At 50.0% G+C, this 17,322-nt stretch overlaps 7 protein-coding genes across 7 annotated transcripts; 2 read left to right on the forward strand and 5 right to left on the reverse strand.

Annotated features, from left to right (window-relative positions):
* Positions 1–2,958: 2,958 nt before the first annotated feature.
* On the reverse strand, positions 2,959–4,204 carry BGZ61DRAFT_469291 (uncharacterized protein). The gene has a single exon (XM_046247940.1). It carries the CDS (start codon positions 4,185–4,187, stop codon positions 3,015–3,017), a length of 1,173 nt encoding a protein of 390 aa, XP_046093413.1. The 5' UTR covers positions 4,188–4,204; the 3' UTR covers positions 2,959–3,014.
* Positions 4,205–5,822: 1,618 nt separating this feature from the next.
* Positions 5,823–6,632, forward strand: BGZ61DRAFT_469293 (uncharacterized protein). The gene is made up of 2 exons (XM_046247941.1): positions 5,823–6,112; positions 6,173–6,632. The coding sequence occupies exons 1-2, from the start codon at positions 5,829–5,831 to the stop codon at positions 6,477–6,479; spliced, it is 591 nt and encodes a 196-aa protein (XP_046093414.1). The 5' UTR covers positions 5,823–5,828; the 3' UTR covers positions 6,480–6,632.
* Positions 6,633–7,236: 604 nt separating this feature from the next.
* BGZ61DRAFT_242628 (copper fist DNA binding domain-containing protein) lies at positions 7,237–8,283 on the reverse strand. Its single transcript, XM_046238361.1, has 3 exons — positions 8,166–8,283; positions 7,960–8,106; positions 7,237–7,899 (listed from the first exon to the last, which is right to left on the reverse strand). The coding sequence occupies exons 1-3, from the start codon at positions 8,239–8,241 to the stop codon at positions 7,298–7,300; spliced, it is 825 nt and encodes a 274-aa protein (XP_046093415.1). The 5' UTR covers positions 8,242–8,283; the 3' UTR covers positions 7,237–7,297.
* Positions 8,284–9,245: 962 nt separating this feature from the next.
* BGZ61DRAFT_469296 (Tannase/feruloyl esterase) lies at positions 9,246–10,593 on the reverse strand. The gene has a single exon (XM_046247942.1). It carries the CDS (start codon positions 10,356–10,358, stop codon positions 9,333–9,335), a length of 1,026 nt encoding a protein of 341 aa, XP_046093416.1. The 5' UTR covers positions 10,359–10,593; the 3' UTR covers positions 9,246–9,332.
* A 2,710-nt stretch (positions 10,594–13,303) lies between these two features.
* BGZ61DRAFT_375729 (chaperonin 10-like protein) lies at positions 13,304–14,275 on the reverse strand (the record flags this gene model as incomplete). Its single annotated transcript, XM_046242440.1, has 1 exon — positions 13,304–14,275. One exon carries the CDS (start codon positions 14,273–14,275, stop codon positions 13,304–13,306), a length of 972 nt encoding a protein of 323 aa, XP_046093417.1.
* A 496-nt stretch (positions 14,276–14,771) lies between these two features.
* Positions 14,772–16,025, reverse strand: BGZ61DRAFT_542185 (uncharacterized protein; the record flags this gene model as incomplete). The annotated part of the gene is made up of 2 exons (XM_046255150.1): positions 14,772–15,904; positions 15,962–16,025. 2 exons carry the CDS (start codon positions 16,023–16,025, stop codon positions 14,772–14,774), a joined length of 1,197 nt encoding a protein of 398 aa, XP_046093418.1.
* Positions 16,026–16,468: 443 nt separating this feature from the next.
* On the forward strand, positions 16,469–17,322 carry BGZ61DRAFT_242643 (uncharacterized protein; the record flags this gene model as incomplete). The annotated part of the gene is made up of 1 exon (XM_046238362.1): positions 16,469–17,322. A coding segment is annotated over exon 1 (675 nt), but the record flags the coding sequence as incomplete, so codon positions are not given.

Consider the following 17,322-nt stretch of genomic DNA (forward strand, 5'->3'; position numbering starts at 1 on the left):
GCGGCAAGGGAAGAGACCGGGGTCCTGACAGCATCAGGCAACTAGCGACAAAGCACACGAGGACCTTTGCCCGCCGAGAGAGGGACGTCGAAGAACAGGCACAGGGTCTTGCCAGCGTTTCGCGCGTCCTGGGCGAAGAGTTTGCCGACATAGAACGACTGTCTCACGGGCCGGCCGGAATGGTGTACGCCTGTGCCTTAGGAGAGAGGGGGGTGAAGACAATACAGGACTTCTGCAAGGCGTCCCACGTCGTGGGGACGTTGCCAATCCTCAGTTGTATGTTATATTATCGCAATCATAGCAGGGCCGAGCCGGAGGATGTCGAGCGGGATAGGTGAATAGAAAAATTTCTAAAATTATTCTCTCAGGGCCCCTTTCCGATTGATACCACTGTGTGCCCCTACGCACCAGCTTAAACTCAATTATCATTTATCAATGTCAGTTAAGGGACTACTTGACGCAAGAAGTCTTTACAGTCCTTAGTAGCCACTTGCTTTTCCTATTAGTAATTCTTCATCGCTTGATTTCAAATACAGCGGCATTATCCGGCTTGGTAAGCGTGACAGCGAAGCCTGGTCTACTAGTTGGAATAGTTGAAACTTCAAAAAGTACCTTGAAAAGAACTTTGAATCACGTTTCTAGAGTAAAAGGTACTTTTTTATGGAATAGGCTAAGGTGACGTGGGATAATTTAGGGGGTGCATTGAATCAACAGTAGAAACCAGGTCATAACTAGCCCAAGCCCCTTAAAGAAGGGCCGGGTTAGCCTAGTAAGGCTGTTTATATAGAAGTAGTGCGGCAGATAGCGCAGGAAGAGATCCATATGTCCATCGGTAGTTATTACCAGCGTTTACTCTATAATATCTGTACCTCTACTGCTGAATCCCTACACCGAATGTTGTTGCCATATCTAGTTGAACCCTTTTTAGCGTTATTTTGAGAAAGATTGCTATTAGCTTACGATGTACTCCGAATGTTGTTGCTATATCTAGTTAGACCTTCTTTAGCGTTATTTACAGAAAGATCGTTTTTATCTTGAGACCTACTCCGAATTTTGTACCTACATCTGGTTGGACCTTCTTTTAAAGGTGCTAACATATCTGCAAAAGAGGGGCTATCACTTCCTGCATCCGAAAGCCCCTGAACCAGGGGTCTAAACAGCGATATAAGTAGTCCTCTTTTCCGCTATTAATTAAACAATACAGTGCAGTTTACCACATCTATTCGATGCTTGTTATGGTTTAATACTCCCCTTCTCTTTCTCATTTACCACCCTAAGCAGCGAACTATCCAAACCTTGAGTCTCACCCACTTGCTTTTGTAAATATCAGAGCACCCACTCACCCGACTTTCCGCCAACATGCGTTTCACTGCTGCTCTTATTTCGGCCCTTTTTGTAGCCACAGGCCTCACTGCTCCAATTCAAGAAGCTAAGGATGCTGCAGCCGCTGAGCTCAATGCCCGCTTTAGGTGCAGTACGGCTCCCATATTTCCTCTCAATCCCGCTTTGATGACTTGCTAATATAGGAGTAGTTGTTGATTCTGGCTGTATGAAAGGGTGTGCAAGTATCGGGATAAATCCTGGATTGTGCGGTATGTTGACCCTTGGCCCTAGAAAATGCTATGAAAAGCTAACAAGGTATTTATAGCTCCCAGCTGTACCTATTGTCCTTAAGTGCTACAAAGGCTGCTGGACTGTCACGACCTATGTCGGGACTAAGGACACAGTCACGTGGTGTTATTCCACCCCTACTTATTTTCACATGTTATGGAAGGAGCGCGCCAGTTTGGATCGTCACAATTCGCAGACTGTAACAATCCACCACACTACACAATCCAACATAAAATCTTAGTATATAGGCAGAACATCTGCACCTTAGAACCAGAGCCTGACACTTCTCAACTATGAACATACTTCCCTGTGTCAGACCCACGTTCAAATGGTCTCCCAATTCACGCTTTTTAACTTAAGCCAGTGAGCCGCACTAACAAACCCCTTTCGGACGGACTTTTTCGGGTGCTTAGTTAGCTGCTCAGTAATCAACATGAGTACAGATCGTGCATTCGGTCAACAGGGACGATAGCCCAATCCAAAACGGCCAGTGACAGAGCCGCCGTGGTCTCATGAAATTAGCGCCCTGCCCCAACTATCGAGCGCCGAGCTTGGCAGACATTAGCGTCTATCCCCCACTGAAGCCAAGATACGACGTCATCTTCCCCAGCGAACTTGCCAAGGGGCGGCAACCTCGAGCTTCAAGCAATGAATATAAAGGGTACTGTTCGATAATATAGGATAGGTTTTCCATCCTCAAACTTTCGAATCATCATTTCTATTCCTCTTATCTCGCCTCCTCTTCAATTTTCAGTTTGAGAAACTTGAAACTTACCTTCTTAAGCTTCGGCGAAGCCGCCGACAGGACAAGACATGATGCCCTCGTGAACGACGCGGATTTGGATGAAAATATTGATTAAGAAGCCCAGGTCGTCGAGAGTTGTGTCTTCGTAAACCCCTTTTCCAAAATTGCAATGCTCATCTAGATCCTATGTAAGTAACAAGGAATAAGACCACACATCCAGAGGATTCGATTGACTTGTAGCCCGAGAAGACAAGAGTGCTCCTCCAGACGCAAGGCAATAAAGCAGATGGCGCGTTGTGGGACTCATTCTTAGTGGACGACAGAGAGAGCGTAGGCAAGCCAAGAAAAGCGAGTGCTGGGGCCAACTTGAGTTCTGCGCCAGGTTTACTCTCTAACATACCAGTGAACGCTCTTGTCATTTATGCGGACTGCCACAAGCTCAAGGGATGGAGAAACCTTGCAGCCGCGACGGCAACTTCCGCGCCCAAGGCAATTCTAGCATTCTGTTGGATCCATTGCGGTCAATTCGATTAGGACAGTGATACAGTGGAGACTAAAGATGACGACAAGTGGTGAGACCAAGATATTGACATTTCATGTTTAGCTATCGTGATTGTGAAAGGTCTCACAAACTGGCCGCGTCCCATCACCAAGGAAGTCAATCCCACAAGCCCTCTTCGCTTTCTTCCTCCGAGCTGTCCCGCAGTGACGCTTCACCAGAAGATGACATGTAGACAGAATCAATCGGATCGAATGAGACATCATCCATTGGATCGAATGACAAGTCGTCGTTTGCAACAAACGGCTTTCGTACTCGCGGCTTTTGGCGGACGGATGGTCGAGGGCACGCCAACGCCTTGTGATGTTTTGGGGCCCGAAGCTCAAATGGTTTCTCCTGGCTGGAGCAGCTTGCTGCCCTCAGCTTGGCTTCGCCGTCCACTCGCCCGCCCGACTGTCGGATTCTCGCCTCTGTTTGAAATGTGATGACTGTGACGTAGTAATCAATCCGGCCTGGGGCAACTTCGTCGCGGATCCATCTCTCTCGACTCCAGGTATTTGACCCGAACCAGGTGCTTGCCCCACTCCACTCGTAACTTGTGCTACAATGAATCTCAGAGCTGGCGTATAAAAGCCCTTCTTCTCCTCGAAAGAACCACCGACGACGCATCTGATCGGCGATGGCATCCACTTGCTCTTGTTTCCGGCTAAGGGACTCAAGCTCAACTTGGACCTTTCGTAAGCTTGAAGACTTGGATAGAGTCTCGTTTAAAGTCTTGAGCCACGATCCTCGAAGATACAAAGTATGGTCGTGTTGCCAGTTCCTCCAGTCGGTGTGGCGAATAATCAAGCGCAGTCGTCGAGGGTTCAACTTGGAGACCAGATGTATCAGTTCTCCCTCATCCAGGCTCTGCGCCCGAGAGAAGATTGTCACCCCGTCAATTCGAACCTTTTCGTGCCCCAGATGTCTTGCCACTTCCGGAAAGACTTGGAAGAGCTTTGCGAGTACATTTTGATCCCTGTGCTGCGGTGGCATGTCCCAGTCCCGGCATAACCAGAATGTCTGTTCTTTCAGAAACGGAACAAACCAGCATTCCTGGTATACTGAGCGACATGTCCTTAATAACTCTAGATAAGCCCTGACAGGGCCCAAATGCCCTGGCCTATTGTAGGTCCGTCTTGCCTTGTACTGTTGTTTTTGTGGATCAGGAGAGTCCGTCAGTGCAAGACGAAAGATGCGGCTCCGGAGTTCCCCTGGTAGAAGTGTGAACAGAGGAGACTCGCTTTGAGTAACGGCTGATTTCGACAGAAGGGAAGGAAATGATGGTGGCATGGCGAGATGTGTTGGGTTTGTTCTTGAATGGTAGAGAGGGCTCCAACCAAACCTGGGCGAAACTCCTAGCGTAATTTTCCACGTGACAGAAAATTATGTGGGGTAACAAATGACACAAAGAGTCGGATTGTCAGTTTTGAGTTGTCAGAGTAAAAATCAATCTGATAGGTGCTTTTAGATGTGAGATTTATCTGCTGAACGAGCTGGCTCAAAGCTTGTAGCTAAGGCGACTTATGTTTTGGGAGAAGATGTATTGGACTTAGTTTGGAATCGAAGAATCGAATTGAGAAAGAAGAGTCAAAAAGAAATGGAGTGATGGTCAGATAGATGTAGATCGGTGTAATAGATTGACTCTGGTGTCAACGGCTTCAGTGCTATGCCACGACCAACTCAGTGCCGGATGAATGGGGAACAAAAGATGGCAGAGTTTAGATATTGACGTAGGGCAATCCACTCAGGAAGCACATTATATATGGACAACTCATCTTCATTGTTGTGCAGAGCGCGGCTTCAACTGCCCGTGGATGATCAAATGCTTACGTGTCAATGCACGACGATCGCGACAAGTTGCATCACGAGACGAAGATTCATTGATGCAGCAAATACAGATCGGATATTGGACGACCGAGTCATTGCATCTCTACAAGTGCATTAAATGCCACCGCGATCCAATTATGGGACCTGATTTAGGTAAGCTCAGTGCTAAACAGCGAGAGAATTCCGCTTCACCGCAAGCATTAGGTGGTAGCATTGTATTTTCCGTGTTAATCCCATTACACAAGTTGCGGGGAGACGAGTTATTTTCGCCGCGGGTGGCACTGTCAAGTCTCAGGACGTCTCAAAGAGAAGCAATATTGAGGTCTATTATGATGGAACTCTGTATGGTTCATCGCCTATGGCCGGGTGATATCTCCTTGATAAAGGATTTCGAGTGTTATTACAGTCAGATTCAACCTCCCGATTGTGTGATTGGACCGGGTCGATCTACGCGATGCAGCTTGGGGCTGGATTGGAACTGGTCAATAAAGATTCATCCCGTCCTGCACCCCAGATCAGCAACATGACCCTGAGTTCCGAGGATGTGGCCAAAAAGGGCGAATTCGAATGCTCCAGACGGAGTTGCCTTCACCCTTTCAGACTAGAACCCTTTGTAAATTCCCCTGGTGGATGGCACAGTAACTATTCGTGACGTCATTTGAGTGCCGATCAACCGAACTAAGCTGGATTCAGGGTGTCCTAATGTCGTTACCGAGGTCCGTCGCCATTAGTGACCCAATCAGGCGTAGCGAGAACGAGGAAATACCCGCGTAAATATTGTTATTGGTGAGAAACGGCGCTTCGGAAGGGTCTAGACCATCGGGCCTCAAGCACAGCCCGATACGAGTCGAGGCATCTATTCTGGGATTTATGGTTTGTGGTGGAATCAGATGAGCGGTGCCGATATGCCGTCGGCCGTTCCCGTGATGCTTGCTTCTGGAAAGCCTGAAGATCCAGACCCGCCGAAATGGGGAAAATACGAGAAGAACTGGGCATCGTGACGTCCCAGTTCGTCACGATCGACCCAACACGAGGTCCCCGCAACCGATCGGCAAAGGGGCGACTATCCTCAAATTTACAGAGCCGAAACCGAACGATGCTACAATGATTCTAATACAAAAAGACGAGATATCTCACTCCCCAATAGCTGAATGTCCAACAACACCAACAACACCAACAACAACTACATCTCAATCTCATCTCTTCAGCCTTTACCAAACCACCATAAAACAAAACATTTTCACATTCATCAGCAAAATGAAGTTCTTTATCGCCGCCATCCTCTCCGCTGTCGCCGTTTCGGCCAGCCCCGTCGCCGTGGCCGCCGACGCAGTCTTCACCGTCTCCGACTTCAGCGCCGGTTGCATTCCCCACAGCACTCAGTGCCTGTAAGCCATTCAACCATCTCCATCGAATACGCCGGTTCTTCTCAACTAATACCTCTGCAGTTACTCCTTTGGAGTTCTCCAGCCCGGAACCATGGAAACCACACCCGTCAAGTGCGAGGCTTTGGTCACTGCCAACACTGACGGCACCTTGCCCAACGTCAAGCACGGCAAGTGCAAGGAGTCTTCGCGCCTCTTCAGCGTCACTCGTGGTGACAAGGGCCTGTACCTCAAGGTCTGGCAGCCCGTCACTCCTTCAAGCAACCAGTCCGGCAAGCACCTGCTGCCCAAGAAGGATCTCGTTACATCCAACAAGCCCAACGCTGTTGTCCAGAGCTATAAGGGCCCTAAGAAGTTCAGTCTCTACTAGACTTGGAGGCGAGGAGAGTTGGTATGAGATTGATAGACGGATTGTATATAGTATTGTACGGTAAAAATATAGGCGATTTTAAGTCGACCGAAATAATTTAGCCAATGAATTCTTTTATTGATAAGGTACTAATGAATATCTTAATTTTTTTTATGTCTTATTGCTATTTAGTAAGCATCTAATACATAGCTTTCACGCTCTCTTGTCTTGCCCTTCTAGCTTAGCTAGACCAGTATGCAAGTATAACTCTACGAGAATAGTGCAAATATCTCGATTCCAACCTGCCTCAGTATTGATATCTCGGGTGCTGGCAAGCCCTCTCCCGTTATCACAAGTTCGAGTCATCAAAAGAAGAGACAGATTTCGGCGCTCTGGCGGTCTCCTACCCTAGAGCTGGTCGTCAGGCCCACAAGCCACTTTGCCGGTATGTTCAAAAGATACAGGGGTGGTCGGCGCCAGCTGATCGTTGCGTACTGGTGCCCCTCCACTTCTCCTTCACCCCATGTTATGTCGACGCACAAATACCGCACACACTCAAGTGCGTCAGAAGTTTTGCGCGATAGCCTATCCAAGCCATTCCATTCTCAGTCCAAGGTTTATGTCGACCTGGCATAAAGCTCTCATCGCCTCATCAGATTTGAATCAGAAGGCAAGGCATCAAGCCAATAAACGCGAAATCTCTCCAAAATTGCCATAGTATCAATGTCTTATCAAGCCTTTTCCGCCATACTTGCATCCTCTGTAATCCTTTGCAAAGATGATCCGGCGCCTTTTCACGGGAAAACCCGATCAGAGACGGGCGATGTAAATTTGCGAAGTCAAGGCTGGCTGAACCACTGTTCATCATGGTGATGGTTCGGCGCCGTGAAGTCTAACGAGTTCCAGTCACCAAACCTGGCGAGTTGGGCACTGTCGATCTGAAACTGGTCCCCTTGTGGCAATTCACTGAAAAGATCAAACAAGCTGAAAGGATGGGTTGCTAACAATAGATCATCAAGGTTCGGGATAGTGGCATGGGTTGACTCGTTTGTGTCCATGGTTGTGGGTGGATACAAAGGCCCTTCGATCCAGTTTTGTGTGTCAAGAGTTGCGAAGTCGGTCAAGTGGCCATCTAATGGCGCCGTCGAAGTGTCAATCAGGCTACCGAAAGGCCAGTTGTCCAGGGCCGTATCACCCAACACAAAATGTGTAGTATCGAGTTCTGTGGTACGGTGGGCTGTCCCTGCGACCTCAACATGGCCTGACTGCGGCGGCCCCGGGGCGATGTCTGCAGCTTCACATCCAGAGTCCGCTTGTGATGTGGTAGCAGACAGCCTAGAATGTTTGCCAGCGGATATCGTGGCGGGGTGTCCGTCTGCCGCCGTCTGGGGGCTCTTATGGGCGCAGATACAGGTCTCTCCCTCGCAGCAGCGGCAATGATCTGGCCGTGTGACTTGTTTAGCCCGCAGTCACTCATGCAGAACCTGGCGTGGAATCTCACCTCTTCCAAATTGCTTCAACATGGCGGTGCGTGACGTTGACCCGCATTTGCATTTCGTATGAACAGATCGTGAAGTGCGCAGCGAGCGGCAGTGACCGCACTGGGATACTGGGCGGCCCTTTTTCTGGACGCGTTGAAGTGGCCGGTCTCATTAAAACATTCTGGCATCAGCGTCACAGCGTACGTGAGGCAGACAAGGTGCTCACCAGCATGCTGACATTGAGAGACGCGGTGGCCCCGAATGCAGCTTTCACACGCAAACCTCTCTCCGTCGGAAATCATGGTCGTGCTGAGGACAACGTTTGCACAAGTTTGAAGTGGGAGGGGCAAGTTGACATGAGTATTCTTATTCTTAACAGGGCGCTAGATCCTGCTCTCAGGCGACTCGAGAATGAGTCAGCATTTGAGATTCGAGAATGAGTCAGCAATGAAAGCCTTGAAATACATATGCGGAATGGGAGTTCTTGTGGCTTGGCATCTACGACCAGAATGCTTACGAGCATAAGTCTAAGCACCTTATGCATAGATGAAGTGGAATTTTCAAAGATGGTGTAAAAGTTCCAGTCGTCAATGTCGCTCATCGTGCCCCAATTCGTTGCTCAGCAGCCCCTACTACAGCCGCCAACACCAAAATCAACATCAACAACAACACGAACACAATCATCACCATTAAGATTGCCCCTCAGTCATGGCATTTTCACAACACCATCATCATGCGTTGCCCTTGCTGCCTTACTAATAATGCAATCACAAGCATTAGTCCCCCGGCCCCAAAGCCAGTCTGACTACTTCTCTGCACTGCCGGCCTCTGTGGCCCTTGCAATCTTGACTACCCATCTTGGCCCGCTGAGCCCGACTGCCCGGCACCTGACGGTTCCTGCTTGGAATCTTTATTTATTGCGTGGAACAGTGAATCTAGGCAATGCCTTTTTACCCTACAAGGCCGATTTCTTTTGTGTCCTGGATGTCGAAAAAGGAAAATTGTATCATTGACAGCCTTGTGCCTGTAACTTGCTCACCTTGAGGGAGCAGACAGAAGTTAGATTAATATCGTTGGCAGATCGCAGCTGTTTCTAGTATACGACTTCGCAGACTAATTGCAGATTAGTGCCGCTTCATTTCGTTGCCTGCCCACGGTGGTATGCCCAAAAGATGGCCTCACACGAAAATGCATTGGACAAGCTGTCTACTAGCCGGGTACTTCCTTTTATTCCAGCCACGGAGGCATTACATGACACCAGAACCGGGTTATCAAGTGCAGGAAGTAGAGAAATCTATTTACTATTGCCAGCCTGAATCAGAAGATGCTTACCAAACAGCGTACATACCAAAGAGGGAAAATCTATATACAAAAAAAAAAAGGACCTTCTCTCCTACAGATACTTGAGCCCATCCCGACCAGGAACGCACTCCCAGCTATCAGCACTCTTCGGGTTCCCGGTGCCCTTGTACTGGTTCCGATACGGATATCGGCAATGCTTCCGCTCAAAGTCAACAACCCCTGAAGCCTTGGTCTGGTTAACATACGCCACGCCCCGGATCGTATCGGGCGCCACGCCCTCCTCGACCCACCGCACCATGGCCATGAGCACGTTGCCGTCCGGATCCAGCGTGGCATTGCTCCTGGCTTGATTTCCAATAAAGGTGGCGCCCGGTCCGCCACTGCAGTGGTTCGTGCCCGAGACGCGGAAGAAGCGGTAAAAGTCATCGAGTTCTTCGGGCGTCTGGGCCATGGTGGCGGCAACGTGCTCGTAGTACCGTGGGGAAATGTCGCTCGTGATGATGGGGTCCTGCAGTCCGTGCCAGTGTAAGAGTTTGGAGCCACCATCGCGCAGCTTGGAGAGGTCGCCCTGGAAGGACTCAATGCCAAAGGGGTTCTTTTGGGATGCTAAGTCAATGTCGGCGGACGAGAGGGTTGCGGGATCCCATGAGGCGTCACCGAAGACGACGTAGCGGAACCACTCGGTTGTATACTGGAACGGTGCGCCGCCGTAGTAGACTTGTGATGCGCCGAGCTCCGATCCAGGTTGCATGCGAGGGTGGACGAGCCGGCCTGACGAGTCTCGGAGGGCCGAGAAGATGGAACGCAGAACCGTCGCCTGAGCATCTGTCAAGCAGCTTGTGGTTCCGTTGCCAGCGGCACACACGAGACTGTCTGGGTTATAGTCGCAGAGCATCGGATCCTCCAGAATACCATCGACGTAGCCATCCAGGCCATCACACTGATCAAGAATATCCTGGTGAATCACCGTCCACATGTCCCGGGGCACAAACCTGCTGGCCGTGCTGGATCCTGTCAGGGGATAAAAGTGGCCGCTCCATGAGGTGAGGTTGTTGAACGAGATGGCTGGCGCGCCGGCTACGATGCCGTCAAACTCTTCAGGGAACATTTGCGCCATCTTCAAGCCCTGTCTTCCGCCCGTCGAGCAGCCGAGGTAGTACGACTTGCTAATCGACGGTTCGTAAAAGGTGTTTGCGATTTGCTTGCCAACCACCACTCCCGTATGTACCGCGCGCCAGGCAAAGTCCTGCACCACGTCCGAGTTATTGAAGAACGACACGCCCGAGAATCCGTCGTGGCCGTTATTCGTGCCAACGGCTGCGAAGCCCAAGGCCGCCGTATACGCGAGGTCCTCGTACTGGATGCAGCCGCCCGTTCCGCCGTTGCCGGTGCTCAGGAAGCGGCCGGACCAGTCGCGCGGCAGCCACATCTCCAGCATGACTTCGGAGCGGGCCGAGGTCGACACGTTGAGGCCCACGCGGCACATGTCGGCCGAGACGAGCTGTGACGGGCGCTGGCATGTTGGGGGGTTGTTCGGATAGGTGATGGTTGTGCCAGCTGAGATGACCTCTGCGGCCCAGAGGGTTGAGTTGGCAATGTCGAGGGTCTGCGCCAGGGAAGCACATCGAGTATCGAAAGTAGTGTTGGACTGGGCACGCGCCGAGGTGACGAGCGGTGCCAGTGCCAAAAGGCCTGGGAATGTGTTGAACCTCATGATGCAAGTGCCGTGTTAGGAATGAGAGTAGACTGTGGTTGATGCAATAAAGTGCCAATGAGCGTAGAAACGGAGAGACCTCGTGGCATATTCTATATACTTGACATGTTCGCCAATACGCAACCGCGTAAAGACTCGGAAAGCTTATATAACACGACCATCCCATCTGGACCCTGCCGCGCTAGCATGACTATCGACGACAGATTTCGGCAAGATGATCCGTTGCAGCAGGGGACGGAGATGACGCGGAGGTGGGATGCATGAGAACGCGATAAACCGACTTGATACGTGCCGTAGAGATTAAAATGGACATGTATGGATCAGCCATGCATGAGCTGGAGAAATACCTGGAGGACCCAGGTATGCCATTAACCTTTGTGATCCTTGCAACCTCTACCGAGTGACCTACTCATTCGGGCCCTGCCGAGCTACCTATTCCGGGCAATCGCATGACGTCGACGTTTCGATGTGAAACCAAACCAGGCGATCAACGCGCCATCTGTGAACTTTCTTGGACTTTTTAGGCAGTCCTGGGAAAAGATTCATCCGCCGGCGAGGCAGGTCGAGTCGTTGAGTGCTACCATGATCCTTGACTAGTTCGACTGGGGAACCATGTAACATGTTTGCTGGATTTTTTCACCGACACAGCCACCGTCTCAGACAACCTGTTTTGATGGAACCAGATCCAGAGCGATTCAGGCTCTTCTCTTCTAGTGGGATATGACAGGTGGGTAAATTATCGCTGTAGTTGCATTTACTAAGAAGCCAATTGGATTCTTTTCACAGGCTAGTTTTGTTTTAACCGCTTCCGTGTAAGAAGAAGCGATCAACACCAACGCGCGTCTGACATTGAGGCACAGGTGGTAGTTACCATTATTCACAACATTGGCCTAAAAAGTCGGACGGTGTTTGGACTGCTGGGATTGCTCTGCAAAGGTTGAACACAATATCAAGGCAGGTATTTCCAAAGGCAACTGAATCCCAAGTAGGGAATACGCCAAGAATTCCCACGGTCTGGAACGTCCGTCCCCGGCCGAGGCCGAAGCTTCGGGTTTCAGGGTCCACGATGCACGTCCCCGCTTCAAAACAGGGCACAGAGGCGCATGGAATTAAAGGGGAAGGAGGGTAGTTGATTGCTGCATCCTCTGAAGCCTAGCATTGCATGTGGATATCCAGGATCCAGGGAATTTTCCCGAGACAGGCCCTTTTAGAAGGCCAATGAAAGGGGCAGGGGGGATTATAAATACTCTATGCGGTGGCAACTCGGTCGGCATGACGGTGGGAGAAAATATCATCGCTGTGGTCGATGAATCGTTCGTTCAACATGGCGTGGTCGATAACCCCCTCTCCTCAACTTGTTGACTTTCCGTTTTCGGCCCATTATCCGAGGAGGTGAATGACCTGTCTACCAAACTATAAACTTTCCGGAAACAATCTTCTGCCGTGGCTGAGGTCGAGAATCTCGTCATCCATGTAGGTGAGTCGAGAAGTGATTCCGCCCACGCCATTCTGCTGTGTCTGTACGCCTGGTTATGCATTTAAATTCTACAAGGCATCAAATTTTCGCCCAATTCGTATTGATTATTACAAACTTAGTTCTGATTATTAATGGATTGGGAGAGGTGTACAGGGGTTAGGGTCATGAATATGCTGTATCTCTAGAATGTCACCTCAATGATCCTTACCCTTACATGAGAGCATGGGAGGAATCAGTACGGTGCTCTATTTATGATCATATATTTAAAAAGAATCGTTGACGGATATCCGTCTAGGAATTGAAAGTATGCAACCTCTGTTTCCTCTCTGGAAGCATAGATTTTGCAGCACCGTCCTCACTCTAGCCTAGCACTATTTCCTAGCCTCGAGAATTATTGTCAGCTTCTAGGGTGTCGAGTTAAATTGAGATTTTTGGCGGACGGATATTATGGAACTTGTTCTGCGTCGTGATGCTTGAGCTAATTGTTATTTATTGGTTATACGCGTTAATTCATGTGACGTGTCGTTGATAATTATCGTGGAGTAGACACCTTGACCGATCCTGTGCATACCGGACAGAAGGGCTTTGCGCTCATGCTCATTCGGGCGACAATCCCTCAGCGGTGCTGCTCTTCGACCAGGACGCGTATGTAGGGGAGATTTGGTTCATACTCCTACGTGAAAAGCCGGCCATGGCTAATGACGCGGTGTATTTCATCGTGTGTCTTTTGAGAGCGTCCGCATGGAAGCCATCGGCCAAGTTCACCGATTGAGGCTGCAGGACATTGCGGAGTCGACTTTGGCGGCAGCCATGACACCCCGGCACAATTAGCCAAAGATCAGACTCACAATGTGGAATCTCCATTGACTTTCTAGTCTGCGTTGGGTTGGACAAACAACCGACCCTCTACTTTGTTCTTTTTGATGGCTTCCAATCCCTTGGGCACATCTTCGAATGGTATCTCCGTCAATTTCGGAGTGATTTTGCGTGAAGCAATCAAGTTCAACACCTCCACTAGCTCCTCCTTTGACGAGCCAAATGAGCCCTTCACACTGACACTCTTTGTCACCAACATGACAGATGAGACTTCCACATTCTTGCCGTCGAGTCCCACCATGACAATTGTCCCGCCCTTCCTGACCGATGATAGAGCGGCGGAAATTGTTGACGTAGATCCAACAAAGTCGAGAACGACGTCGAAAACAACACCCGCAAAACTATCGAGGCGTGAGGAACACGCAACCGCGCCTAAGCGTTTTGCATCGTCGTATTTGGCTTCGTTGAGATCGATTCCATAGACCTTAGCGCCTTGCAATACCGAAATGGCAACTGCATTGAGTCCGAGGCCACCAATCCCAATGACTGCCACCTTTGCGGATTTTGTAACTCCGCCGGTCACCACTGTGGCGTGGTACGCCGTCGAAATCGAATCCGTGGCAACAGCCGCCTGGGCAAATGTCACACCGTCTGGAATCTTGACTAGGTGCTCATAATGAGCTAGCGCAAATTCACTGTAGCCTCCGTCGTAGCCGAGCCCAATCGTCGTGGCCCGGGTTGCCTTTTCGACAGGGTGAGCTACCAGAGCCACAGCAACGCGATCACCAACTTGAACCGGACAAGGTTCGGATCCGAGCTTTACAACAGTCCCAGCTACTTCGTGCCCGAGTGTAAGGGGAAGAGACGGCAGCATTTCGATGCCGTGACCCTCGACATAGTGGGCGTCGGTATGGCAGAGGCCAGCGGCTTTGACAGCGATCAGGGCCTGGCTTTGACCCGGCTCGGGGATAGGAATGTTTTGAAGCTGAAATGGCGTATCCGGAAAACCGAGCCGAAATGACTTCATGATGAAGGTGCTAGTGTAGGAGGGACAAAAGGAGTCTGGAAAGTAGAAAGTTGCTTACATTCGACCAAATTTTGCAAGACATCTTCATGGCCCAAGGCTTTCTAAGTATGTGATGCCTGGCCGCGCATTTAATCTATATATTCTTTACAGAATCCTGCTGTAGCTAGCGCCGTTAATATTGCGTGCACGATCTGGGCTGCTCCTTGCTGCAGGTGACGTTATGTGCATGGCGTGAAACGCTCCGTTCAGACTAATGCGGGTGAGGTTGACTACTTGTCTTGGCGGTGCTGGGATCCAGGCCAATGTGTTTCGCAGAATCAGGAAACATGAGGGGATGTTTGCAGAAATGATTCACGGATCTACTGATAAAGTCATCCCCCCCCCCCTGGAAGCTCCGGAAAAGACATACCTGACACGCTGGATCGGTAATTTACTAGTTATGATAATAAACGGACAACAAGAAGACCCAAGTCTCTCGATTTGCCTCTCCAGCCAATTATCCATTTACTCTAGCACACATAGACCACCACCAAGCACTCATCTTCCACTCCTCCCCATCTCTCCCACCGATGACATGTTCCCATTTCTCGAGAAACCACGGGGCAGCTTCCCAGTTCCGAGCATCCCAAGGTGCTGCTGAGGGCAAAGATTCGCCATTGGCAACGCCCCAACAACGGAGCCCATCATTCAATAAGTCGAGACAGAAATCTTCTCTGTCAATTAGCGGGGGATCTGAGTGTACCGCAGCAATTACCTTGGAGCGGAAACCTGGCCATGGGATCGTGTCTAATGTCGGGTGGTGTGGCACGGTGAGCTGCACGTCTGTGGGTACGAGGTCAGGCGGTATTCCCTTGAAATAGTCTCCAAAGTTCAGTCGTATTTGTGCAGCTTGATCGGCTATTTCCAGGACCGGTGCATCTTTCTCGAAGCCGTTCCTCAACATGAGCTGCTTTCCCAGGCGAAAAAAAGGAGATTCCGATGTAAAAGTGATGAGATCGTGCCATGATATGCCCAGGTGCAATGCGTTCATGAAGACAGCCGACACAAAAGAGACTCTTGATAGTAGGATGCAATCAGTGACCACGTCAATACGACCCCGGCATAGAGGGGATGCAACGATCTCGTGAATCCTAGAATTATGTTCCGAGGGCACGTTCAACTTTCCAAAAACGCTGATGCCGGCTTGAATTGCTGCTGTAAAATCAACGTATCCCAGGCTTTGTTGAATATCTTCCAGCCATTGGCCCATTGAAACAAGCATGGCGTTGTTGTAAAGTGAAGAACTCACAGGATACCCTAAGAAGATAAGCCCGTACTTGATAATGTCCCGAACGCCAAACAACTCTTTGGTCATCAGCATGAAAAAGTTGTGACGTTCCCGCTCGGGGTACGATCCGATGCAGGAAAAGAAATCCGAGGCGGTAAAGCCCGGCCCGATGTTCAGATGGCCAAGAGTAATATCGACATGGGCAGCAGAGACGGTGCATGTCGTCTGCTGAGCAGGTCTGTCAGCCTGTTCTCGATGATTCCATGGAGAAGGCGGCTGTGGGTAGACCAGGGGAGCTGGCAATCTCAGGCTAGAGATGGCTAGATTTTCTAATATCCTTCTCCTCTCTCTCTGCCGTGCGCCTATTGTTCCAAAAGGTGAGCCATCTCCACGACAAGAAAGCGCTGAGGAAAACATACGATAGTTGCGCTGCGCCAGGGCATTCTGCTGATGCCTCTGCTGTGAAGCTTTGCCGGACGCCATTTTCATGCGAAGGTATAATTGGTTGAATGAACTCGTTGAAGATTCTGTTTTGTTTTTCGCCTGTTTTTTAACCCTGAAGCAACGTGACAACAAGTACACCGCAAGGATATCGTGCGAGGCAGACGCGCCGCAACACATCGCAGGTCTCAATGGAAGTATCGGCTCCGGCTTCGGGCCACCCGGAACTTATTTCGTGCCGAGGTTTATTTCACACGGAATCACGGGACTCATCTCATGTAATTAATCACATCACGTCTCAACACGGCCTATGCGGTGGGTTGATCGAACTAACCTGTGGGCTGCTTAATCACGCCACCAAGACAATTGCAACCTCGGTTCCAGCTTTAGCTTCCTGCAGGCAACGTCAGCAGCATGAGCGGATTCATACAGAAGAGATACCTGCCTGTAGTTGACGTAAGATGCAGTATCAACGTCATGGCTATTGGGAATTGAGATTGGCATGAAAACCCGTCTTGCGCCGTAGTCAGTCACTACTTAAAGAAATCCAACAGTCCTTTTTCCAGATCTTGAATAAAACATTTCACATTTTATTTTGCCTTTCTCCCCTACATCACACGTCCGTCCAGCGCACGCGCCTCTCCACACACAAGAAAACACAATCATGCCTTGTGGTAGTTTGAGCTTAAATGGCGAATCTTTGCCAACCTTTGCTCCGGCCTACTCAAGAGCAAAGGGCATCTTTACGAACACTACCGCAGTCGGCATTACGTATCGAGTTGCTGCATCTCAGGTCGCCCCTCTCGTTCCTGATGTTCTTGAGCTAGATGAAGAGCCACTCATGACGTCGTTGTTTCTTAACTACGGAATGAGCCCGGTTGGATCGTACAGCGAGTACGCTCACCAGGTCGAGGTGACTTACAAGGGCAACAAGTATCACTTCAATCTCCTCTTCATTCTGGACAACGACGCCGCCATATTTGCGGGTCGCGAGCTTCTTGGGTTTCCAAAGGTCTATGGAAAGACCACGATTGAGCAATTTACCGGCAGCCGGCTTGTCTTGGGCGGTACAGAACGGCCAACTGGACGACAGATGGTCGAGTTTGAATTCGTTCCCGAACAGCTTGTGTCCAGCGCTCCTCCACCAGATAGATGGATGCTCAACCTCCGCAGTATCCCATCGCCATATTTTGGACAGCCGCCATCCGTTCAAGAATTCATCCCGTGTGGCCTGGGAATGAAATGCGACGAAGTCTGGTTGGGAAAAGGCCACATCAACTTTCCAAGGAAGTCAACCTCTGATCCCTGGGTGAATTTGGACATTTTGAGATACGAGGGA

The sequence above is a fragment of the Ilyonectria robusta genome, assembly GCF_021365365.1.
Source record: "Ilyonectria robusta strain PMI_751 chromosome Unknown BGZ61scaffold_97, whole genome shotgun sequence".
In the NCBI taxonomy this organism is placed as follows: Eukaryota; Fungi; Ascomycota; class Sordariomycetes; order Hypocreales; family Nectriaceae; genus Ilyonectria; species Ilyonectria robusta.